Source organism: Castor canadensis, chromosome 5 (genome assembly GCF_047511655.1).
Source record: "Castor canadensis chromosome 5, mCasCan1.hap1v2, whole genome shotgun sequence".
Taxonomy (NCBI): domain Eukaryota; kingdom Metazoa; phylum Chordata; class Mammalia; order Rodentia; family Castoridae; genus Castor; species Castor canadensis.
The window spans coordinates 172,475,210-172,500,585 of NC_133390.1; the positions used below are offsets into that span (position 1 = coordinate 172,475,210).

Here is a 25,376-nt window from a genome sequence, read left to right on the forward strand (position 1 = left end):
TAAGACATCCCAAGAACAAGAGCAGGTACCTTGGACCCAGGGAAGAAGCCTAAGTTTACACCAAGTAGAGGAGCCACTGGTTCACGTCACACCTGCCTTACCCACTAAAAGACAAGGTCTTCCCTATACTTCCTGTGTCCCCAGAGTGCTCTGTGGTATTTCAATGAAACCTTATTAATTCAGCCCCTGCCCATCGCACTAGGTCAACCTAAAAAGATGGGCAACTGGGCATAGTAGCATTTTGGTAGGTCTTGCCTCCAGCCACAAGATGGCAGCAGCCTAGCCCCAATGAGAACAACCACTCCCCTTATCCTCAGGACCTTTACCACTCTGATATGGTGGACACCTGCCATATTGGTAGTGCATCCTAGGATCTGCCTGCTTTGACTGGTATCATTACTCTGTCATAGTGAGGATCAAAGATTTCCTAAGAGGAGGAAATGATTTGTCTTTTTCAGGCAAAGTGGACCCTTGGTCCTTGAATTTCTTTAGCACAATGCCCATTTCTGGTAGAGATTCGTAGCAGCCCAGAAAGTTCTGTCCTCTCCATGAGCAAGCTGTGCAGATTCAGCTGGGCATGTGATGCCCCCTCCTTGTTGGTGTGGCCATGTCTGAGGGCGCATGTATTTCACCTGGTCACAAGGGCTGCTGCTCTTGGGTCGTGGACAGAAGGAGGGGATGCTGCGGGCTTATCCAGCTCACTTCTGCTTTGCACCAATGAAGAGATCAGAGAACTAGATCAGTGACCATTGACCCAGAGACGGGCCATGTGTTAGAATGACAGAGCCATTCTGCCAGCTGTGGACTATTTTTTCATAAGTTGTACTTGAAGAATAAACAAGCCTCACCAAGTTTAAGCTACTTGACTTGGTTTCAAGCCAACACCTTGCCCATATGCCAAGTGTAGGATTTATATGTTGACAAAGGGTCAGCCCTGCTTTTTGTAAAGAGCCATACAGTAACTACTTTAGGCCATGTGTGTCCTTTAATTACTGCAGCAACTCAACTCTGTTGTTGGAGGGCCAAATCAGCCACAGACAGCAGGTTATGAGGGGACATGGCGGGGCAAGTGCTGGCTTCCAGCCCTGTGGGCAGAAACTTGCAGACCCCTGGCATTGCTTTGCTTTAGTCTTCACATCTCTCTAGCCCCTGCAGCTGGCTGCCCTAAAAAGGCACCTGTAGGCAGGTTTCCTACTCTTCTCTAGGAAGCAGGTGGCTACAGGCCTCAGTGCAGCCCATCCTTGTGGGTCTCTCCCTAATGCCCCGCCTTCCTGTCCCCTGTCCAACTCCTGAGTTATGTGTCACAGGCTAAGGCTGGCTGTGTGTTCCTCATCTGTGCACCCAGCTCTAACTCCCAGTCACTACTTCATCTTCTTGCTTACTGCCACGTGTGTAGATGTCTACCTGTGTGGATCCTTAGGTGGCGGTCCAGGTCCTTCATGCCATGGACAGTCCTGAAGTGACAACCTACAAGAGAAGAAAGCAAGCCCAGCTTTTTATTTATTTTGGTGGTGCTGGGGATTGAACCCAGGGCTTCGAGTGTGCTAAGCAAGTGCTCCATCACTTGAGCTACCTTCCCAGCCTCTTTGTTTTTATTTTGTATTTGAGAGAGGAGCTCACTAACTTTGCCCAACCAGGTCTCAAACTCTCAATTCTCACGTTTCTACCTCTTGAGTAGCTGGTTTTGCAGGTGTGTGCCACCATGCCTGGGTCACTGTTTTTAAAAGACACATGGTTTCTGATTTGTACGAGGGTGAGACTTACATTCATTTTGACTTTACCTTGGTGTGAAGGTGCACCCATGCCACCGTTTTGCTTTCTACTTTTGGTATGGAATTCCATAAGTTACAAGAGATATCCAACACTTTATTACAGAACAGGCTTTGGGGCAGGTGGTGGTGTCCACTGTAGCTTAGGTAAGCGTTCTGCACATGTGTGAAGCATGCCAGGCTAAGCTAGAATGTAGACTGGGACTACAGGCATTTTCAGCCTATGATATTTTCAAGCTACAATGGGCTCCTCGTAAGTAGATGGGCACCTGCAACCTCAAACCAGAAGCCGCTATGACTCAGACATTCTGGAGAGTCACATGCAGAGCTCTGGATGCTACAGGACTTGCAGAGCCCCAGGGAAGACTGAGTGCAGTGATGAAGACGCTCACATGTGTGGCCATCCGAGATCATGCAAGGATCCATCCAGGGAACTCCCAAAGAGTTCACCTTCCCTTGTGTGGCAGAAGAGGGGCTCTGAGCACCAGGCTCTACTCTACCTGGATAGCAGCAGTTGAATGTCCTTTCTCCGAGGGTGGCTGTTTGTTCCCTTGATTCCGAGGGGAGAGTAATGGCAGGAGCCTCCGGGACATCACTGCCTTCAGCAGAGGGGCCAGTTGCTTTTGGAACATCATTGTTTAGCTCTGAAGCTGAAACCAAGGCAGAAGTTTTCACTTAATTTCTCATATATAAGCACCATGGTAAGTTTGTGACTATGGGAGTTTAGAGTTTATTTCATCTTCCTTCACCAGCTCTTGAAAAAGTATTTCAAAAAATAAAAGCCACATACATACTAGCCAGTCTTGAAGATGACTCCACCTACCAACTTCCTAGAAATACAGGAGATGGGGACTTGGGAAAGTCCCCAGGGAAACAACAGGCAGTTGACTAAAAGCCAAGGGAGAGGTTCTCAAATGATGAAGACAGTTTTTAAAAACAGTTCTGATTTATCAAGGCTGGTACTTCCTTTTGTAAAATGTAATAAACATGAATTACAAAAAAAAAAAAAAAAAGAAAGAAAAGAAATAGGCAAAACGAGAAGCCCTAAACAGTATTGTTTACTAGAGACAACAGAAACCAGGACTCTGAGTCAGTGTCTACAGTTAAATCTTCATCCTGATCTCTGATGTTTTGCCACAGTTCAAGCATCATTGCTTTTCAGGATAGAAGAGTTGTTTCACCAATAACTTGAAGAAAGATGGAGGAGGGCAAACCCAAGACAGACTCAAGATGAGGATCTGAAATATCAGGACCTCATTTGGCCTTTGATTCAGACACACTGAAAATCACTGTTCCTTAGCCTGAGAGCATCATATAAGCGTTTTAGATTTTAGGTGAGAGTAAATCCATCCATCCATCCAATACTATTGGGGATTGAACCCAGGGCCTTGAGCTTGTAGACAAGGGCTCTGGCACTTGAACTATACTCTCAGTGTTTCCCCTCCCCTTTTTCTTTCTTTCTTTTTTTTGGTGGGATTGAGGTTTGAACTCAAGGCTTTGTGCTTGCAAAGTAGGTGCTCTACTGCTGAAGCCAAACCTCCAGTCAATTTTGATCTGGTTATTTTTTGGGGAGGTGGCGAGGGAGGGTCTCCAGAACTATTTGCCCAGGTTGGCCTTGAAACTCGATCCTCCTGTTCTCAGCCTCCCAAATAGCCAGGATTACAGGCATGAGCCACCAGCATCTGACTTCATTTCATTTTTGAGACAGGGTTTTGATTAACTTTGCCCTGGTTGGCCTGAATCTTCAATCCTCCTGCCATTGCCTCCTGAATAGCGGGGATTACAGTACTGGGAAAAAAAAAAAAAAAAAAAGCATGTTTGGGGCTTGGCATGGTGACCCATGCCTGTAATCCCAGCACGAAGGAGGATCTGGAGGGCTGGATGGGAAGACCCTGTCTGTGTGTGTGGGGGAGCAAATTCCATGTTTGGAGGCCGGGGCTGTTGTGAGAGTAACATGCGTGCAGCTGGAGACCCTTTGAAAAGCAGCTGACCAAAGCTCAGGGGCGGATTTAACATCTCCATTTCAATAAATTTATGCAAACCTCCCAAAAAGTGAGGACTGGGAAAACCAACTTACAGCCGTGGCTCTCAAATGCAAGCCCTACACACAGGGCTTGTTAGACACAGGTAGTTTGCGCCCCACCTTAGCGTTTCCAAGTCAGTAGGTCTAGGGCAGTGGGTGATATAGGGCAGTGGGTGATAACTCACCCTACCAAGTTCCCAGTTGACACTGCTGCTGGCTTGGAATCAGGCTTTGAGAATTTCTGCTTGGTGAGAAAGAAAGAAACTGACCAGAGACACTCAGGGTGGCAGGGCTGGAAGTTTCCAGGTGATCACAAACCATGCCTGCCCCTCCTGCAGCCCACTGCTCTGCTCCTCAGGGGAGCGCACAAAACTTTGTGCTACTTTGCGACTCACCTATTAAAAGAAGAGAACCATTATAGCTACTTGGGAGGCTGAAATCAGGAGAATCAAGGTTCAAGGCCAACCCTGGCAAATAGTTCTCGAGACTCTATCCCAAAAATAACCAGAGCAAAACAGACTGGAGGTGTGGCTCAAGCAGTAGGTTGCCTGCAGCACTGGGTTCAAAACTCTAGTCACACACACATACAAGCCTCACTGTGGTCCTTAAAGCTGTCAGAAGGTTATCAGATGTGAAGAAGCCCCCAGTAGAGCCCCTGATGGGGGGAGGGAAGGGGCCTTTCACCTTTAGACATCTAGGAAGCCATGGCTGGAAGCCCACTTTCTCCTGAGAAAGGTACAGCTAGCTGCAGAGACACTGAGTCTGGAAGTGGGGTGACAGTCTTTCTGCCTCTGTGTGTTTCCTGTTAGTTGCTTTCCTGCCCCTCTGTTATCTTTCTTTCCAGCGGTGCCAGAGTCTATCAATTTAATCTTTCTCACTGTACATTCGTCCCTAAGCTCCTTGAATTGTAAGGCCACTTGCAAATTCTGAGTGGCTCAACCTTGAAAAAAATAAAGGCCAATCCCTTGCTCAGCGCCACTGGCCTAGGATACAAGGCTAAATACATCAGCAGGAAGACTGCCTTTCCTGGAAGTGGTGGCTGGTGGCAGCCCACTAACTGGAGCCCTAGATTGTGTCCTGCAGGAGGGTCCTCAAGTCCACCAGCACGTGGCACTCACACCTGCAACACGGGGTGCTGTTTGCTGGAGGAAGAAGTAGTTCAGCGCTTTGACTTTGAACTCCGGGCCACAGTTATTAAGGGATTCTGTTGTACAGTTGCCTCCCCAGCGTTAACATCCCCAGCCTTCCCCGCTGCAGGAGCGCCCTATGTATGGTTCCAACCATCCACGCTTGTTCTAAGTCTCAGAACAGTGGCGGTCACGGTACTCTGCTCGTGATAAGCTTTATTATTTTTTAAAAAATACTATTCCCCGCTGCCAATGCCTCCTGGGAGAGAGGTGATCATCAAAGCTCACGGACTGTGCACCTCCTGGGAGAGGGGCTTTGCAAACAGGGAAGAAAAGAGGAGAAAGTCCAGTTGAAACTCCTCTCCCCGCCTCTTGCCTAGGGATGAGGGAGACAGAGGGAAGAGAAAGAAGGGACCTACCCGGCCTCCACGGGATAACCAGAAGGGGAAGCGCCTTACAAGTGCAGATTCCACAGCCTGCCCCCTGAGATTCCGACGGAGGCGTGTGCCCCAGTGTGGCGGAGGAATTTAGCAATTTAGAAAAGACGCTTCCCGCAGGCTCTTCTGAAATGGAAGATTCCCTGGGTGGGGTGGGATGGGTATTAGAGTATCCAGGGGTCTCCCAACCCCTCTTCAGCTAGTGTCCACGTGGTAGCCAGGTGAGCTGGTTGGGTCAGACTGTGTCACCGCCCCCCCACCCCAGTTTTCACGTCACTCAGAGTAAGATGCGGAATTCTTGCGCGGGGGGTGGGGATCCCACCAGGTCTGACCTCCTCCAGGCTCAGCCTCGGGACACCCGGGACTCTGCGCTCCCCGTTCCTTCTGCCTGGAACACCTCACCCAGCGGTGTCTACCGGTTCCCTCGGCGAAGTGGACAACGTGAAATGTCCCCTCCCGTCCCCTCTCCCGCCGCCATAGCTCTCAGACCTCCTCTGGCACTCGTCACTAACACATTTTACGTTTGGTGTGCCGCTCCAGGAAGGCTGGCATTTTGTCCTTGTCCACTGCTGTGTCCCTCCCCAGCGCCTAGCCCTACATTTGGCAGGCACCCTGCAGAAGGTCAGATATTTTCTCGATACCCGGCAGAACGTCCACCTTCCAGGCGCGCAGCCTAAACCAGCCCAAGCAGGTCGGAGGCTCAGACGCCCGTGCACCCCGAAACAGCGTCCGAGGTGGGGGGTGTCCAGGCTCCTCTAACGCTTTGGGGGCGCGAACCAGCGAGTCTCAGCGCTCGGGGGAGTGGTTGCAGGAACGAACCCACGCGGAGCTCAGCTGTTCGCCGTGTAATTGACACGGGGTGTAATTCACAAAGGCTCGCCCAGGTCGCAGTCCAGAACTCGAGCTGGAAGCTTCGCTCCCGATTCCACGCCCCTGTCCAGATCTGGTACCCACGCGGGTCTCGGGACATCCGAGCGACTGTCCCCAAACCCCTGCTGGGCCCTCGGCAGCGCTACTCACCTGGCTCCCCCGCCACCTCCGCCGACCCCAGGCGCGCGGGCTGAGGCTGCTCGGAGTTGAGGTGCTGGGGCTTTGCTTGCTTGCGCCGCGACATAGCGAGAGGAGGAGGTACCGGCGGTCCCTACGAGTGTCCTACTTCAAGCCGCGAATTCCGGGAGTTCGGAAATTCCACCCCAGCTCCCCCTCCCCGCCCGAAGCACGCAAGTCCTGGCAATTCTGCTGCTCAGCCGAGCGGGGCGATTTATCAACCGTCCCTGACAGCGGATTGGCCTGGAGCCAGGACCCCAGGGGTCCTGTGGCCTCGCGCTTCGCGCCGCGGCAGCGCGCACCACCTGGGAGCTTGTCAGAAATGCAGACTCCGGGCTCCAGCCCAGACCCGCGGAATCCGAAATCTGCATTTTAACGAGGTCCCCAGGTGATTCGCATGCACAATAGAGTTTGAGGAACCGGGTCTGCATTTTAACGAGATCCCAGGTGATTCGTTTGCCCATTAAAATTTCAGAAGCGCAGCTCTTCTCCAACTTTAATGTGCACTCGAGTCACTGGGGACCTCGTTAAAATGCAGATTCTGCCTCAGTGGATCTGGGGTGGGGCCTGCGCTTCTGTTGGTCGTTGCTGCTACACAGGCTCGGCTTTTGGATTCGGACTTAATTGGTTTGGGCTGGGACCTGGGCGTTGGTATGTTCTTTTAAAGAAAGCTCCCTGGGATGTTCTGACGCGCACACGGTCAAGTTTGAGAACGGCCTTGGGTTGCATATGTGAACATAAAACGTAAGACAGCACAGAGTGTCTCCAGCTGCAGGGTGATCTATTTTCTGTTCTGGAGGCGCTGGTTAAAAGGACAGATTTGGGTTCAGGTGGCCCAGGCCAGGAATCTACTTTTCTCCCGCGCCCCCGCTCCTGCCCTGGGACTTGGCGCCCAGGTCTAGGACCACACAGGAGAAGCCTTTGGGGCCAAAGAGGGTGCGGGGCTCCGCCTGGCCGGTGACTGAACGCGGCCCTCGCGGGTTTGGGTTAATTGGCGTTCGTGCTCAGACTAGCTGGGACATTGATGAGACCCGAGGGGGACCCCCTCCTTGCACTGTAGGAATGACATCCAACAGGGAGCAGGAAAGCCACCTACCTCCCCCAGGTGTTTACTTTCTTCAAATTGAGGAGTTACTTAAGGCAGGGCTGGGCCCAAAGCTTGCCCGAACCTGACAGTCACGTGAGGACCCTTGTGGAAAAAAAGACCCAGCCAGGTTCAGCTCCAAATCCGTGGGGCGGGGCCTGGGAATCTGTATTTTTCAATCGCTGCAGGTGAGTTTTACAGGGTGGCAAGTGGGAGAAAGATGGCTTCGCCGGCCATCTGGGATATCACAGCTCTGAGATTGTGCTTGGCGCCCCCCCCAAGGTAGGGCCTGTGGGAAGTGCTTGTTTACATTTCCCAAAAGCTGGGCTGTCTTTCTTCAAACTTCCCCTTGATTTTAAAGTTGTGAATTGACTTAGGGATGGCTGAGTAATGCTGGATGAAGTTACTTGAGGTTAAACTTCTGAGTCTTAACTTCTTTCTTTTTTGGCGGTACTAGGCTTTGAACTCAGGGCCTCATGCTTGCAGGCACTTTACTGCCTGAGCCACCCCACCAGCCCTGACGCTTAACTTCTTTTAAAACAACTTTTAGGTTTTTCTTTTTCTTTTTTTTTTGGTGGGACTGGGGTTTGAACTCAGCTTTGTGCTTACGAAGCAGTTGCTCTACCCAGAGCCACACCTCCAGTCCATTTTACTCTGGTTATTTTGGAGATAGGGTCTTGTAAACTATTTGCCCAGGTTGGCCTGGAATCACAATCCTCCCTATCTCAGCCTCCCAAGTAGTTAAGATTTACAGGTGTGAACACTGGCACCGACACCTGGCACTTTTGGCTTTTTGGGGATGTGTGTGCAGTTGCAGATACAGGGAGAGATGTTTGAAAACATACACAAGTGCTGTTGCTTATGTGTCTCTTGAGAATGGCTTAAGATGCTAGAGAAAACGGGGACAGTGAGGACCTCTGGGAACGTGGACAGGGGTGCACTGAGAGCGGAGGGTGGCAGACAGCTGATATTCCTCAGCACTGCTAATACATGTATAAATACATGTATATTTATGTTACTTATGTTTTGTACACAATTGGATTACATGACATAATCACCACTCATCTATTGTTAATGTGTGCTTGTTAGGTTGCTTGTTTACTCCTTGGCTACTTATGATACAACAATTCTAGAGAAGTACCCCCACCTCGAAAACCTAGGGCCTTAACCACAACCTACACCTCTGTCCCTCTTCTTCTCTCACTTAACAACCATCAAACAGATCCTACACTTCGCTACCTTTGCGCTTTCTCTTTAGCAGTTTTATTGCATGTGTTCCTAAAAAAAAATCAAGACAATTCTAATTTTTAAAGAACTTCATAATTAGGTGTTGCAGCATTCACCTTGGGAGGGAGATGGAGGCAGGAGGATTGCAAATTCAAGGCCAGCCTGGGTTCCATAGTGAGACCAGTCTCCAAAACAAAATCAACCCAAACAAAAACCTCCTTCATAGAAAGGGTATGGGACTTCCCAGACATTCCTTTCGTCCCAGTTCACATAGTATCATGGTTTATTTCCCTGCTTTCTTGGGCACTTGGGTCGTGCCAAGTGCTCTACCACTTGAGCTGTGTCCTCAGTCCTTTTGCTTTTAGTTTTTCAGATAGTCTCCTGCAAACTTCATCTGGGCTGACCTCAAAGCGGCAGTGTACCTTTGCTCTGGAACAGCTGATATGACAGCAGCGTGTGGCTTGTTTGGGAAGTAGGTTATGTTAACTTTTGTCCGGGCTGGCCTGGATCTGCGGTCCTCCAGTCTCCAGCTCTCAGCACTGGGAGTTTTCTAAAAAGTGTCATGGCTTCTCTCTAGTGAATGAACACCTTGGAGTAGAACAGGAGATGGTGTCAAAGCGATCAGAGCAACTTGCATTCCCCCAGCAAGGGGTAAGAGGGCATGTGGAGGTGCTGCCTTTCCCGCACGTGGTATTAGTAATTTTTGTCAACTACATTGTTAAAAATGGTACCTCACTACCATCTTGATTTCCATCAATATAATGACAAGAACTGATTAGTTTTATTTATGTTTATCTACTTTATTTTTTGAGACGAGGTCTCACTGTGTAGCCCACGCTAGCCTTGAACTTGTGGTACCTCTCGAATATTGAAATTGCAGGCTTGTGTCACCACACCTGGTCAGTCTTATTTTTGAAAGGATTCTTTTACTATGTTGCAGAACACTCATTCAAAGTCCCCCTTCCGCACTGGGGCTTGAACCCGGGGCCCATGCTTGCTAGGCGTGCACTCTACCACTTGAGTCACTCCATTAGTGGATATGCAGATCTAATGCAAACAAAGGATCATGGGCTTCACTTAGCAAGGTCATGATTCTCCCCTTTCCATCCCGTTTATCCATTATGTATGTTCACTGTTGTTTTTGTTGAAATCTAGCTGATAAATTTTCATCTTTCTTGAAAATCACCCAGGAATGTTTGCAAGTTCAGTTGAAGAGGGCGAGTCTTTACATCATTAACAGAAGGATTTCAAGCTCACAGAAGCTTTGTTTTTTTGAGGAGATACTTAGACTAGAAAATGGTGTTGCTAAGTTTAAACATGCAGAGAGAGGCTCCACAGGTGACAACATGGCACTGTTTTCAGCAACAATATCACATCACAGGGCTCACGGCCAAGCACGCATGTCAAGATACTATCTCCAGTGGACACTTGTGTTGAAAGCTAGCTGCTTCCTCATTCTTGAGATATCACTTTGAACTTCACTTTAAAAAATGGTTGCTAGGTAGTCTGCTTTCTTCCCAGAAAGTCAATAGTATTCACTTAGGCTACCTTTCTTTGAAAATAAAATGGTGGATAGCTGTAATTTCTATAACTCTTAGGTATTTTGCCAAGAGATAAATAGTGCCCCTCTGAAATAGGGACACCCCTATTTCAGACTGTCCCGGTCATCCCACCTCTGTACAAAGCACTGTAAGGCCTGTAGTAACAGCAAGAGCACAGACAGCAGCCTGCCGGACTTAGAGCCCTGGCTTTGGGGTTGAGGGTGTAGCGCAGAGGTAGAGCACAGGCTTAGTGTGAACAAGGTCTAGGGTTCATTGCCATCGCAGGACACACACACACACACAATCCTGACTGTTACTTCCCTTCCCTGCTGTGTGATCTTGAGAAAGCTGCTCTTTGTGTCCTGGGTTTTCATTAAGGAAATGGCAGTGGTAAAACAGCTTAGGTGGTTGTGAGGATGAACGAACTGCTGTATGCAGCGCACACAGGATGATCTCTGTTATACCGGCGGTACTTTAAGTGTTAATTATTTATAATAATGGGGTGAGAGTTATAAGAACAGCTAACACTCATCTCTAATTGGTCATCCCACTGATCTATTTTATGTGAAAATAAATTTGAAGCAAACAAGCCCATGGTGACATGTTACTTACTCTGAGTCACAGAATTTCCGTGCTTTCACGCCAGCTTTAATCTGTATGTTAAATAAAGCCTCTCCCTCCTCCTCCATCTCCTCCTCTCACTCCTCCTCCATCCACTATGTAACTCAGGCTGGCCTGAAACTCACAATCCTCCTGGCTCTGCTTTCCTAATGCTGAGATTACAGGCATGTATCACCACACCTGGCTAGAATCTGCTTTTTAACAGGGTTCCCAAGTGATCTGTGTACATGTTAAACTGAGATACATTGGAACCAGAATCTTCATTTTAACAAGATCTCCACCTCCTCCATACTAGGGATTGACACAAGTGCTCTGCCACTTCAGCCATGCCCCCTGCCCTTTGTTATTTTGTTTTTGAGACAGGGTCTCATTAATTTTGCCTGGACTGGCCTTGAACTTGTGATCCTATTGCCTCTGCCTTCTGAGTAACTGGGATTACAGATGTGCGGCACCATGCCCGGCTAGATCCTCAGGTGATTCTTACGCACAGAAAGCTTGGAAAGTTCTGTGTAGCTGTGGAGTAGCAGGGCTGTGCTTAGCATGTGTGTTTAATCTTCTCTACCCAGGCTGGTGAGGAACAGTGTTTCAGTTCAAACTTAACATATCATTCATTTTAAGTGAACTTGAGTATTTTTTCAAAATTTTCTGGCACCTTCTTAGGGCCTGAATCTCCCTGCTTTCCTTCAATCACACTGAACTGGTTCTTCTTTAGTGTCATTGTTGCTGTCCCCCCAACCCAGGAACTGGCTCTCTCTCTCTTCACATGACTGGGTGTGGTACTCATGTTTCAGTTCAAAGGTCACTTCCAGCCAGCTTCAGTGTCCTGTGCCACCACCCAGGCACTCTGTCACAGCACTCCATGCAGAGATCATGGCCCCTGCTGCTACTGGAAATGACCTGGAATTTAATCCATTGGCTCCTCTCCTGACTGCCTATGTGGACATTACCATCCCCAGAACTTACAACAGAGCCAGGCAACAGTGTGGGCTCCAAACTTGTTATCAGAGGAACAAATAAAGGAATTTCTGGCTTTACACCCCTTTGGGGAATCATTTGTACCCAGATAAGCATCGATTTTTCATTCCTGAACTCACCATGGGGAACAGGAGGACAGATGTCATGTGACAGGGTTCTGGATACCAGGATCCAGGCCATCCTGGACCACAGAGTGAGAGAGACCCTGTCTCAGGAAATGGGGCTGAGGGTGTAGCTCAGTTGGAGAGCACTTGCTTAGCATTTGTAAGGTCCTGGGTTCCATCCCCATTGCTTCAAAAAAAAACCGGACTGATTTCAGTGTTTCTCATAGTTTACCAAGCAGAAGAATCACTTGGGGAACTTGTTAAGTACAGACTCTGGGCAACAAATAGAAGAGGTGTTCAATCTTACTAATTATGAGAAAGTGAATATCAAACAATCAGAAATTCCCTCTTATTTTCCTCCCCTTATCAGATCACTAAATTAAGAACATGTGTTTGGATGAGTGAAGGGAAATGGTCTTCTAACTGACCCCTAGAGGGAGCATGAATGAGTATAGTCAGTTTGGAGGGCAATTTGGCAATACGTTTTTGTTTTGGTGCCGGGATCAACCCCAGTGCATGCTAGTCAAGAACACTAGTTTGTGATACATTTTTAGATGGATCCTGCTGATGACCTCTAAATTCTGCTTTCCATCTCTTTTTTGTGCCAGCCCCTGGTAGCTCACCCCTGTAATCCTAGCTACTCAGGAGGATTGTGGTTCAAATCCAGCCTGGGCAAACAGTTCGCAAGACCCTATCTCGGAAAAAAAACTTTCACAAAAAATAGTGGCTCAAGTGGTAAGAGCGCCTGCCTAGCAAAGCCTAGCAAGCTTAACAACCATGAGTTCAAGCCTCAGTACTGCTAACAAACAAAGAAAAAATACCAAAAAAACCTAAATCATAGTACTTTCATACTATGGAGTAAAGTCTGTGAAACTATAAAAAATGTGTTTTGTGTACACTAAAATGGAAAATACTTCAAGATACATTAAGTGCAATACCCAAAGGGGTAGAAAATATGTGACTTCTACTGTGGTGTGTGTGTGTATGCATGTAAACACACACAGTATAATACCATCTGTCTCTAAATTTTAGTAGACACACAGACATGAGCTGGGAATGCACAGGAGATCAGGGGTCTGGGACTGTGAGTTGTCCCTGGAACGAGGACAGAGGTAGGTGCAATGAGCCTGAGTGACTGACCTATTGCTACATATCTTATAGCAAGCCTGTAAGTTTAAAAATACTTTTTAATAATGAAATTTGGCCTACATTCCCCAATGTGTAAAACGTAATTGTGTAATTTAAGGGATAAAACAAACACTCTGCTGGGTACCAGTGGCTTATATCTGTAATCCTAGATGTTTGGGAGGCTGAGATTGGGAGGATCAAGGTTCGAGGCCAGCCTGGGCAAATAGTTCTTGGGACTCTGTGTCCAAAATAACCAGAGCAAAATGGACTGGAGGTGTGGCTCGAGCTTTATAAGCATAAATCCCTGAGTTCAAACCCCAGTCCCACCAAAAAACACTACCCCCCCCAAAAAAAACCTGAGCACCCTGTTAACTACAATCAACTTGAGGTACAGAGCATTCTCGGGGCTAAAGAAACCCTTCGCTTTCCACTACCTCTCATTTGGCATAATTATTTAAAATTTTGTCACATAAATAATATGTTGCTAGTCTAGCCTCTTTCCCAGCTTTCAAGTGTTTCCCCTCTCTTGCATCCTGAGTCTTTGAGATTCAGCATGTCACTGCAGGCAGCCACAGTCTGCTTATTTCCATCCTCGCACAATCTGTTGTGTGAACGCACCTCTCTGTGAGCCTCCACTGCCGAGGGCAGCTTCCAGTTTGGTAATTACGAGCAACGGAGTGCACACATTCTCGCACAGGTTTCCTGATCCGAGTGTGTCAGTCTCTCTATATGCAGAATCTGCATTTTACAAGGTCCCCAGGTGGTTCTTCTGCACATTAGTTTGAGAAGTGTTGAAATCAGAGTCTGCTTTTTAACAAGGTCCCCAGGTGATGTTTTTGTGCAGGAAGTTTGAAAAGTGCAGTGTAGGCGTGGAATGGCTGGGTCATGGCACAACCTTCTCAGAAAGTGTTAAACTATTTTCCAAAGTGGCTTTACAGTTTGTGTTCTCATCAGCATATATTATTTTTTAAATGGGAAAGAAACGCCTCTCTCTTTTTTTTTTTTTGGCAGCACTGGGATTTGAACTCAGGGCCTCATGCTTGCTAGGCAGGTGCTCTTACCATTTGAGCCACTCCGTCAGCCTTTTTTGTGATGGGATTTTTCGAGATAGGGTCTTGTGAACTATTTGCCCGGGCTGGCTTCAAACCTGGACCCTTCTGATCTCTGCCTCCTGGGCAGCTAGGATTATAGGTGTGAGCCACCAATGCCCAGCCAAAAAAAAAAAAAAAAAAGAAATGTCTTAAAGAGTCAGGAAGGTACAGTCTTGGTAGCTGGTGAAAGAAGCAAGACAGCTTTTTGGGGTGTCCTTCCTAAGGGCACCAATCCAATTCAGGAGGGCTGCACCCTCGTGGCCTAATAAACCCTACTCCTTTTTACTATCGCCGTGGGGGTTGGGATTTCAATACGTCAATATGTCAGTTTTAAAGGAACACATTCAGCCCATCGCAGACGTGCAAAGCCCCTTGTACCTGTTCCCCACCCACCTCCTTCATCTTCTCTCTCGTTTCCTGCCGTCCCCCCACCTCCAGCAGACTGCAGAAATAACCACGACAGGAATCCTAGCTGTGTCCTCTTCTTTCCTCCTGTTCCCGCACCCAGCCCCTGCCCTTGTGGACTGGAGTCTAAAATGAACCCAGGTGGAGGGGCTCCGTGCAGGCTGCAGTGTGGATCAGGTGCTTTCTGTACAGAGTGAACAAGCAGCCTGCAATTCACCTGCGGGCTCCCATGGCTTTGGAGGTTCCTGAGCTGTGAAGCAGTGTTTTCCAAGCAGGGGACTTCTCAGCTTCCGGACCCAGGGCAGCGTGTAGAAAACTGGGGTGTTTAGCTGTGTTCTTTACCCTGAAGACAAAGAAGATTGCTGCCTTTCCTCCTTGTGGCAATAGTGAAACCACTCAAACTGTCATTTTCAGGGTCTGTTCGCATCTCTGTGTCTGTTAGGGTTTGGCTATGAGGTACGCTCCAGAAGGCTCCTCTGTTGAAGGGTTGGTGGCCAGCTTTTGGGGTGTGATTGATCCTGAGAGCTCTGGCTTCGTTCAAGGGCTAACGCACTGAAGGAGTCATAATTTAATTGCAAGGTGGTAGAAACCAGGAGGTAGGACCTGGTTGGAGGAAGTAGGTCCTTGGGCTGCCCTGGAAGGGCATGTCTCGTCCCCACCCCCTTCTCTCTTGCTCTGTGCTTCCTGGTCACCATGACTGAGCCATCACACCCATCACACCCTCTCCACCAGGATGCTGTGCCTTGCCTCAGGCTCAAAGCAAAGGGACCCAGTGACCGTGGACTTGAACCTCTGAAACCAGGAGGCAAAGCAAATCTTTCCTCTTTTATTTTGGTTTTCTTACCTATTTTGTCTCAGTGGTGAACAAGCTAGCTAACAGTGTCTCATACCAAACAGTCTCTCTGGCTGACAGATTCTTCCAGGACTGTCCCCAAGCTATTTATTTAACAAAGATTAATTGGGTTCCCATGGGGGAGGAAGAAATGTTAACACCTACAAGTATGAGGGCAAGTCTTTAAGAAATTTGCAGAGCCATCAGGAGGATAAATAAGTACCCGTTTTTATGCAGCACGAGGAAGATTCACACAGAGACAGCAGGTAAGGCTTCCTGCAAGAGGCAGGTATTAACTCTGGCTACTAGGATGAGTAGGTCTTGGGCGTGTAGAGAGGAGAGGGGTTCGCTTGGGCGAAGACCAGGAGGTAATGAGGTGGCCCTGTTGAGAGGCCTCAGTCTGTTGGAGGAGGTGGTGGTAGGGAGGGCAGGAGGGAAGGGGGAGGAGGTGGGTTGGGAGCAGATACAAGGGGCTTTGTATGGCAAGCAGGTTATGATGAACTAATTTCCTGTCTGTGATGGTCTGAACGCTTGCTTCCCTCAAAACTGATAAATTGAAATCCTAATCCCGTGGTGAGTAGGTCTGGGAGGGTTGGGTGGCGATTAGGCTACGAGGGTGAGGCCTCCTGAGTGGGATTAGTGCCCTTATGAAGGACACCCCAGAGGGCTGCCTTGCCCCTTCCACCAGCTGAGGACCCAATGAGAAGGTACCATCCGTGAGGAAATGGGCCTTCCCCATTTGCTGAATGTGCTCTGGTGCCTGACCTCGGACTTCCCAGTCTCTGAAATCGTGAGACATGAATTTCTGGTTTTTATAAGCTGCCCAGTCTAGGGTCCTGTGTCATAGCAGCCCGAATGGACCGACTCTCCTGCTGCCTTCCTGTTAAAGCTTAGTCACATCGGAAGCCAAGCTCAGGCGTGGGTTGGGAAGGCTACCTAGGCCCTCCTAGTCCGAGAGAGGGTGGCAGCGGGGGAGGTGGTCATGCCTATGTGACTGAGGCTTCGTAGAGTTTACATTAGCAAACATAATATTTGGAGCACAACTGACAATGAAGTGTAATTAATTCTAGGAAGTTTTTTATTGTTGTACCGGAAGGCGCATCATTCTAGCAATTTTTAAAAAGTAGCATTCTTCAATACTGCGCAAGCTCATGCAAACCAGGCTGCATGTCCCACTGCGACACGCACTTCCGTGTACAGCACAGCTTCTGCAGAGGGCGCCTGCCACACGTGTGTGAGGGCCAAGAGATGCCACACACCACCACACACACCACACACACCACACACACACCACACACACCACACACACACCATACACACACCACACACACACCATACACACACCACACACACCACACACACACCACACACACACCACACACACCACACACACCATACACCACACAACACACTACAGAGCACACCACACACCACACACATCACACACACACCACACACACCACACACCACACACACACCACACACCACACACCACACACACACCACACACCACACACACACCACACACCACACCACACACACCACACACACCACACACCACACACACCACCACACACACACACACCACACACACATCATACACCACACCACACACTACAGAGCACACCACACACACCACACACACACCACACACACCACACACCACATACCACACCACACACCACACACTACAGAGCACACCACACACACTACACACACACCACACACCACACCACACACACCACACCACACACACACTACACACTATACACCACATACACCACACACCACACCACATACCACACACACCACATACCACACTACACACCACACCACACAACACACACACCACACTACACACCTCACACCACACACTACAGAGCACACCACACACCACACACTACAGAGCACACCACACACCACACACACCACACAGCACATACCACACACACCACACACACCACACTACATACACACTACACACCGCACACACCACACAGCACACACACACTACACTACATACACACTACACACCACACCACACACCACACCACACACACACTACACACCACATATACCACACCACACACCACACACACACCACATACTACAGAGCACACCACACACACCACACACACACACCACATACACCACACACAGGTCAAATTTCGGTTATGTTTAATAATTTTTATCAAGCTGTGTAATGTATATTTATGCTGTCTTGATCAGTTCTTTCTGAGGATAATTTTATGCATAAGAAATGTGTAAGCTTGGAGCCCTGCAGTCAGTCACAAGGAGTAAGAGCTGTGATTTCAATGTACAGAATTGCAATTTTGTGGTTGAAAAGTAGGATGAGATGAACAGAAAGTCTTTAAGCAATTCTACAAGCTCAGATGCTGGTTATTTGATTGGCCAAAGCAAGATGCCGCCCACTTCCTCCTACCAACAGTCATTCTGTCTCAACTTGGCTGGGCCACAGGAGCTGGGGCATCTGGGAAGCTCTTTAGATCATCATCAAACTCTTCATCTCCCCCAGAGCAGAGTTGTAAAGATGACTGAAGAGTAGAGAATCCTGTGTCCAAATGCAGCAAAAGGACCAATTCTGTGCCCTTTCTGAGGAAGATTCTCCAGAAATCACCCTACCCAGGGAAAAGGAAAACCAGAGAGAAGCTGTGAAGCTGGGGAGGGAGAGTGCAAAGGCCACGCTACAGATGGATGTGTGCTGTAACTTTTGGCTAAATTGAAGTGGTGATGGGAGTTAGGACTAGACCTCACCAAAGCCCAGAAATAAGGTCTGAGCTATCTCAGCAAAACGCAAGATTTGGGGACAAGGGGGTGTAGAAAAAAATGAGGTCCAAAGCCTCCCCTTCTCAGGAAGGAGACTTCAGAGACACGGTGTTTACTGATTATACAGAGAAACACAAGGTTAAAAATAATTGTTAAAGGTTGGAAGGCAACTATCAGCAGAATGGAAACGTACACGAAAACTACCCAGAGAAATGGGAAAGTGAGAAAGGGAAGAAGAAAGAACCCACAGAATTTGATAAATAGTAAGAATTAAGATGGAAGTGAGTAATACCAAGTATATGCTACCATGGCAAATGCAAAATATTTGGATTTTCCTATCAAAGATAAAGAGATTGTAAATCAATGGACGAGGCAAGGCAACCAGGCAAATGTACTTAAAAGTAAGATAAGGGTTAGCATGTTCCTCAGAGATAAAGGATGAGTTAAGGCCAAAAGCTATTACGTAGAGGACAGTATATAAGGATGAAAGTAAAATTGACAGAGAACATGTGATATAAACAGAGCTGAAGGAGGGCGAATGTGGCAGATGTGCTTTGTATATGTGGATGGAAACAACAATGAAACCTGCTGGAATGGTTTTAGGAGAGGAGAATGATGGAGGGGGTGAATCTAATCCAGATACATTGTAAGCACAAACACAAATGTCACAATGTACCCCTGTGCAACCAATGTATGCTAATCAAAATGTAAAAATCCCATACAGTCTCCACAATTGTATAACATCAAACAACATGGCAAAATATAATGAAACAAAGCACCCTGGTAACACAGGAAAAGCTGGACCAAAGACCGTTCTAGTGAGAAGTTTTGGAAATACTTGTTTTTGTTTACTGAATAGAGAAAGACTAAGAGAGGATTAGAAGATGTGAATAACAAACTCAATTTGATTCATAAAAACCTGAACTTTCCAGAGACTTATATACTCTCCTCTGATAGCCACCAAATATTTACAGAAAGTGAATAAATTACCACAAGCACCTATTGTGCAGGTTACCTTCTGAGACTCAAACCCATCAACATCACAGATCCCAAACCAAAATACTTCCTAAATTGCAACTACTCAAAAAATAGGAACATAATTTTTATTGAGCCCCTAGATTCTGTATACAACCAAACAACCCGCAAAGTAAAATAACAAAGGAGGACACAGGGGCACTTGCTCTTACCAGCTGAGCCACTCCACCAGCCCTTTTTTATGATGGTTTTTTTAGAGATAGGGTCTAGCAAACTATTTGCCAGGGCTGGCTTTGAACCTCCATCCTCCTGATTTCTGCCTCCTGAATAGCTAGGATTACAGGTGTGAGCCACTGGTGCTTGGCTGGGATTAAAGAAAAAATTTAAAGAGTTCAAAGAAGGCAAGAAAGTTTACTGGGTGTCCTGTCAGTTTCCAAGCTGTAGGAGTTAGCTCCTTTCCCTCCCTCTCTTCCGTCTGTGGGGATGGAACCCAGGGCCTCACACATGAAAGTATTTTACCTCCAAGCTACATCTTGAGCTGTTTTACAGCTTTGTAACTTACAGAAATCTATCATAATGCAAAAAGCTTTGCCGGCAGGACTGCGAACAGGTTTTTTTCTGGTGGAAGCCAACTTGCACCCATTGGCAAATTCACTTCCACACTCCTGACTGTCTAAGTGTGCATGTGTTGAATTCTTCTTTGTCCTCTTGTGACATCTTATTGCTCCTCCTGTGAATTAATGAATTAAATAAAATCTTTGACACCTGTTCCATGTATATTTGTATGGCAGTCATGATTTTAACTTTAAATAATTATCTTTTAATATAGGTGAGGTCATAATGGAAAATGTATAGTTTTAAGTGTCTGGTACTAAAGGAGGAATAAGTAAACAGAAGGCAGGAAATGAGAAGAAAGTGAACTGGGAGGAAAGAAATTTTAAAGCTAAAACTTGAAATCTGAAATAAAGTGGAGGAGGGGCAGAGAAAGAATAAAGCAAAACTCTACTTCACTTTAATACAAACGCCAGAATAAATAAACCCTTGACAAACTAAGTACAAGACTGAAAATAAGGACTAAAGGCGTGGCTTAAGCAATAGTGTGCCTGCTTTGCAAGTGAAGCTGTGAATTCATAACCCCTGTCCCACGGGAAAAAAAAAAAAAAAGACCAAAAATACCATATATATAAAGTGTATATAACATAGTATACTATTATTTATATTAAGTAGTAACAAAAAAGTTAAAAAAAATATAGTCCAGAAGTAGATCCAAGCCTATTTGGGAACTTTATCTACCCCAAATGTGAAATTAGGATTTTGGTTCTAAGGAAATTATTTTATCTAACAAATGGTTGTGGCACAGTGGAAGCCAAACCTACACATGAGATGTACACAAACGGCCAACTACAAACAAACACTCAGAAATAAAAGTGTTAAAAAAAATATTTTAAGCCAGGTGTCAGGGGCTCATGAGTGCCTGTAATCCTAGCTACTCAGGAGGCAGAGATCCGGAGGATCGTGGGTTCGAAGCCAGCCCAGGCAGAGTTTCTGAGACCCTATCTCGAAAAATTCCCAACACAAAAAGGGGCTGTGGTTCAAGTGGTAGAGGGCCTGCCTGGCAAGTGTGAGACCCTGAGTTCAAACCTCAGTACCTGCAAAAAAAAAAAAAAGAAAAGCATTTTGTCTTGGGGAAGAGAGTACTTTTTAGAGAATGCAAGAGGCACAAATGAAATAAAATGGCTACATAAAAGGTAGCCATTTGTATTTGGTCACAAGGAAAGTAAAAGACAAGCGAAAGGAGAACAGTTTACACCCGAAGCTTCCCACCAAGCTGAGGGGACACATGAAAGGGCACAGGTCTAAGTTCCTGGAAGAGAGAGAGGCTAATGCCCACAAGCCTCTGTGGAGATGTCATAGACAATGCAGATCAAACACACAAAACAAAGAGCCATGTTCACTTCCCAGACTGCCAAGATGCCGAGAGACAGACAGGACTGCTGTGGCTGGTCCACACCTCAGCTAGCATTACCACGTGGAAAATCAGTTCGCATCTATGTAAGTACAAACCACACTCACTCACTGAAACTCACTTTCACACATCTGTCCTTCAAGAAAAAAAGGAAACACAATGAGAAGTTATGTGGGATGTTTACTGCGGCAGTTTTGCAGTGGCAAAAAGCTCTAAACAACCTAAATATCTATGGTAGATTCATGTTACTACCCTTTGCTGAAGAAAAATTAGGGTGGGTTGTATTGACCCACAGAACTGTCAACAAATGGACAGTAAAACAAGTCACAGAGAAATGCACATAGTTGGACACAATTACTATATGGAGACTTTTTTTCTGGTAGGACTGGGGTTTGAACTCAGGGCTTCGAGCTTGCAAACCAGGCACTCTACTGCTTGAGACACACCTCCAGTCCATTTTGCTCCAGTTATTTTGGAGCTGGGATTTTGAGAGCTAGTCCCCTGGGCTGTCCTCGAACTGTGATCTTCCCAAGTAGCTTGGTTTATAGGTGGAAGCCACTGGCTCGACTGAAAAATCTTTTAAAAGATGAAAATGAGGGCACTCTGGGGAAAAAAAAAGATGTAGACTAAAAGTCCAATTAAAATGCAATAGCTGAAGTTTTCTAAAGTGCTGCAAGAAATACAGCAGTTCCTCCCCTCCGCCCCCATTTGCAGGAGATATGTTCCAAGACATTCTTTGGATGCCTGAACTACAGATATACAGGGTGTTTTTCCTGTACACTCAAACCTACAATAAAATTTATAAGTTACAGCAACAGATTAACAACAATGACAACACAGTACAATTGTAGCAACATACTGTAATAAAGTCATTAAAGATTATGAACTTCTGGAATTTTCTATTTCACATTTTTAGACTGCAATTGATTGTGGGTAACTGAAACAAAGGAAGGCAAATCTGTAGATAAGAGGGGTGGGGGAGTATTGATTCCAAGCTGATGAAATAATTAAAATGACTACCACACATTGTATGCTGCAGGATTTCCCGTTTCTTACCAAAACGTAGTCAATAATTCATTATCATTGCTTATCTGAAAACAGAAATTCTGGCAGTGAGAAGTCATCAGAATTGTGTCCAAATACTAAGGATCAGAAGAGAGAAAGGAAAGGAGGAAGGAAGGGATGGATGGTTGGATGGAGGGAGGGAGACAAAACCTAGCTTTAGCACCATGGCTGTTTTCTAAGGGAAGTGGACTTTGCGTTTGCAACAGGCAAACCTCAAGCTTCCAACATGACCACTTTGCATTCACCTAGTTTATCACTCAAACCAGAAACAGTCATATAAATGTGACATGACTTGCACAATTTTTACTGAATAAATTCATACTAGCCAAAGGTGAAAGTGGACACCTCTGGCCAAAATGTATCTAAGTATCTTCCTAACATTCTAAATATGCCTCTTTCAGAATCGTGACAGCCCTTGTCACCCATCAATCCTGGTGATCCTCCCTGACGAGGGAACTCAGCCACTTCAACTCCGGACCATCTTAGGTATACGCATGGTTAATTCTGGTCTACTCTCTGGCGCCACCTGCCGACCACATAGCATTTCAACTCAAAAGGGAAGAGTTTGAATTTACAAACCTCTCATCTGGAGCCTGGATCTGCATATTAACAGCTAAAAAATGGGGTTTTACAAAATGCTGTCGAGTCCTAGCAGGATCTTCAGTCTGAGGTTTCAAGCAAAAATAGTGGGATGAATCACTAACTGTGAAGGAAATAAGATGTGTGTGTAATAATTACGAGAGGACTAAGCCCTGTTGCTTCAAGTTCTCTTTAATCAGGTCATAGCCTGACTCTAAAGAAGCATTAACATCCGGTATATTTTGACGAGATATCAGTTTATTAGGAATCCATTCCTTTTTTGCTCATTAGTACTGAACACTGCTTTTCAAATATCCACGTAACAGTATGTAGGACATGGTCCTTCCGCCCACTGAGTTAGAGCTATGTATCAACACACTAATACCCCAAACCCGGGTGGGAGGAGTATTCCAGAACCGGGCCTCAGAGCGGCTAGGAGGTACCATTTACTACCCAAATTGAATGAAATGGGGGAAAGAGGGAGCCTTTATTAGAGTTGGAAAATCAAGTTGAAACAAATGTATTCACTCCTTAATGCATTTAATTCCAACTCCTAATTGGAATCCTTTAGGTAACATTTGAGATCAACAACAGATAGGTCACGTGATTCAGAAGTGATCTCAAAGTTGTTACAGTGTTAAAAAAAATTACAATAAAACAGTATAAAATACAATTTATTACAGGGCGAGGTTACAAGAATCTTTAAAAACATCAAGAGCAAACCTCTTACAGAATTCTACCAATGATTTCTTTGTGGGTCCCCCCCCTTTGTTTTTTAAGCTCTAGTCTGGGATGGAATCCGCTGGACAGAGCAGGGCGGGGTGCGCGGCTCCTTGGATTATGGAGTATGTCTGCTTGGGCAGTTCCTGCTGCGCAGAGGAGAAGATAGGCGGAGCCGTGGTGGCCACCGTGATGCTCTGGCCCCCATCGCTCACCACGGTCACTTCAGCTGTCCCCTCCTGAATCAAAGCGTTAAGGCCTTCCAAGTCCGTGCACGTGATGCCCGAGCTGGTGATGAAAGTCTGGTTGCCAGCTCCTTCCTGGGGCCCGGCCGGAGCCGTGGGGATCAGAGTCTGCTGCAGAGTGGCCCCATCGGTTTGGTCATGAGTGGTCAGCAGGACAGCGGGCTGGGCCATGGCACCCGCCTCGCTCGGACACCCCGAGGACGGGGCAGGAGCGATGAGGCTGACCTGGCGTAGGATCTGCAGCCGGCTGTTCCCAGGGAGCTCCTCTGGGCTCTGGGCCACCAGCGCAGGTGGCGCGATGTTGACCGCGGCGGTGGCCGCTTGGACGATGGTGGCTGCCTGCGGCACTTGATGCCCCACGAAGATTTTGACCCTGCCCTCGCCGAACTGGGGCACCTGGCTGGGCTGCAGGGGCACCTGGAGGTGGCCGACGGTGAGGGGCGCTGCAGGCTGCTTGCTGGGGTCGATCTGGAACTGCAGCACGGTCACGTCCGAGTTCTTACTGTCGCTGTACTCACTGTGCTGCCGCTTGTGGCTGCGGAGCGAGTCCTCGCGCATGAACGAGGCGTCGCACAGGTCGCAGTGGAAGGCCTTCTTGGCGTCCAGCTTGGCCACCTGCCGGCTGCTCCGCCTGCCCGCGTCCTTCCTCTCCAAGGCCTCGGTCTTGACCATGTCCCCGTGGAACTTCTTCACGTGCTTGCTCAGGTTGCTGGGCTGCTTGGTGTCGAAGCTGCAGTAGCTGCACTTGAACGGGCGGTCGGAGCAGTGGATGCGCTCGTGCACGCGCAGGGCCGCCTTGCTGGAGCACGAGTAGCTGCACTCGGAGCACTTCTCCGGGTGCTCGGACTGGTGCACGCGGCTGTGCTTCCGCAGGGTGGCTTTGCTGTCACCCAGGAAGTCGCAGTGCGGACACTTGAAGTTGTTCCCGCTGTGCTTGATGCGGATGTGCGACTTGAGGTTTCCCTTCATGGTGCAGCGGACATTGCAGAACTCGCACTTGAAAGGCTTCTCCCCCGAGTGCACGCGCATGTGCCTTTTCAAGTCCGAGCTGATTTTGAACTTGGCGCTACAGAGCCAGCACTGGAAGGGGGCGTCCCCTGTCAACACAAGGTGAGTTTCCATAAGAATAGGAAGGCAACAACACAGCGGATCCCCCCGAAGCACACCCGCTTATACCAAGGCAGGTGGGTGGTGGCGACCTTCTAATTGCAGCTACCAGCAGCCCCTGGGAGGGGGAAGGAAGGGAAAGGTTTCTCTTCTGTCCCCAAACCTAAACCACCACTATGTGCTTTGGCACACCACCGCCCCTGTGCAACCCAGAAGAAAAAATGAGAGCTTGACAAGAGCTATTTAATTGTCCCAAGTAAGATTTGTAAGCATAGTCCTAAATCTTTAAAACCATCAAGCTAGCCTTCATTTAGTAAACGCACACGCTTTGCTAGTTAATGGTTCACAGTTGTGTAATTTTGCACAATCCGTTGGCTTTGATTGAGTTACATGTTGTAACAGCTTCCACAACACATCTCCAAATGGGTCAGCTCCATGCGTGCAGTTATTGGAGTATTCTTTTTACAATGATCGAGACACAGATATATTTCATGCAGATTTTTATTAATAGACACGTGTTT

At 47.3% G+C, this 25,376-nt stretch overlaps 1 protein-coding gene across 5 annotated transcripts in view; it reads right to left on the reverse strand.

Moving 5' to 3' along the window:
• Window positions 1-25,376, reverse strand: part of Zfp64 (ZFP64 zinc finger protein) — a 75,852-nt gene that overhangs the window by 20,132 nt on the left and 30,344 nt on the right. For 3 of the 5 annotated variants that reach the window (XM_074074992.1, XM_074074990.1, XM_074074989.1), the window contains one exon: window positions 23,022-24,845. In XM_074074992.1, coding sequence (XP_073931093.1) covers window positions 23,566-24,845 — 1,280 coding nt within the window. In that variant the 3' untranslated portion in view covers window positions 23,022-23,565. Of the gene's footprint in view, window positions 1-1,404; window positions 1,468-2,269; window positions 2,420-6,376; window positions 7,028-23,021; window positions 24,846-25,376 lie in introns of those variants that run through there. The other 2 variants (XM_074074993.1, XM_074074991.1) reach the window with 2 other exon arrangements.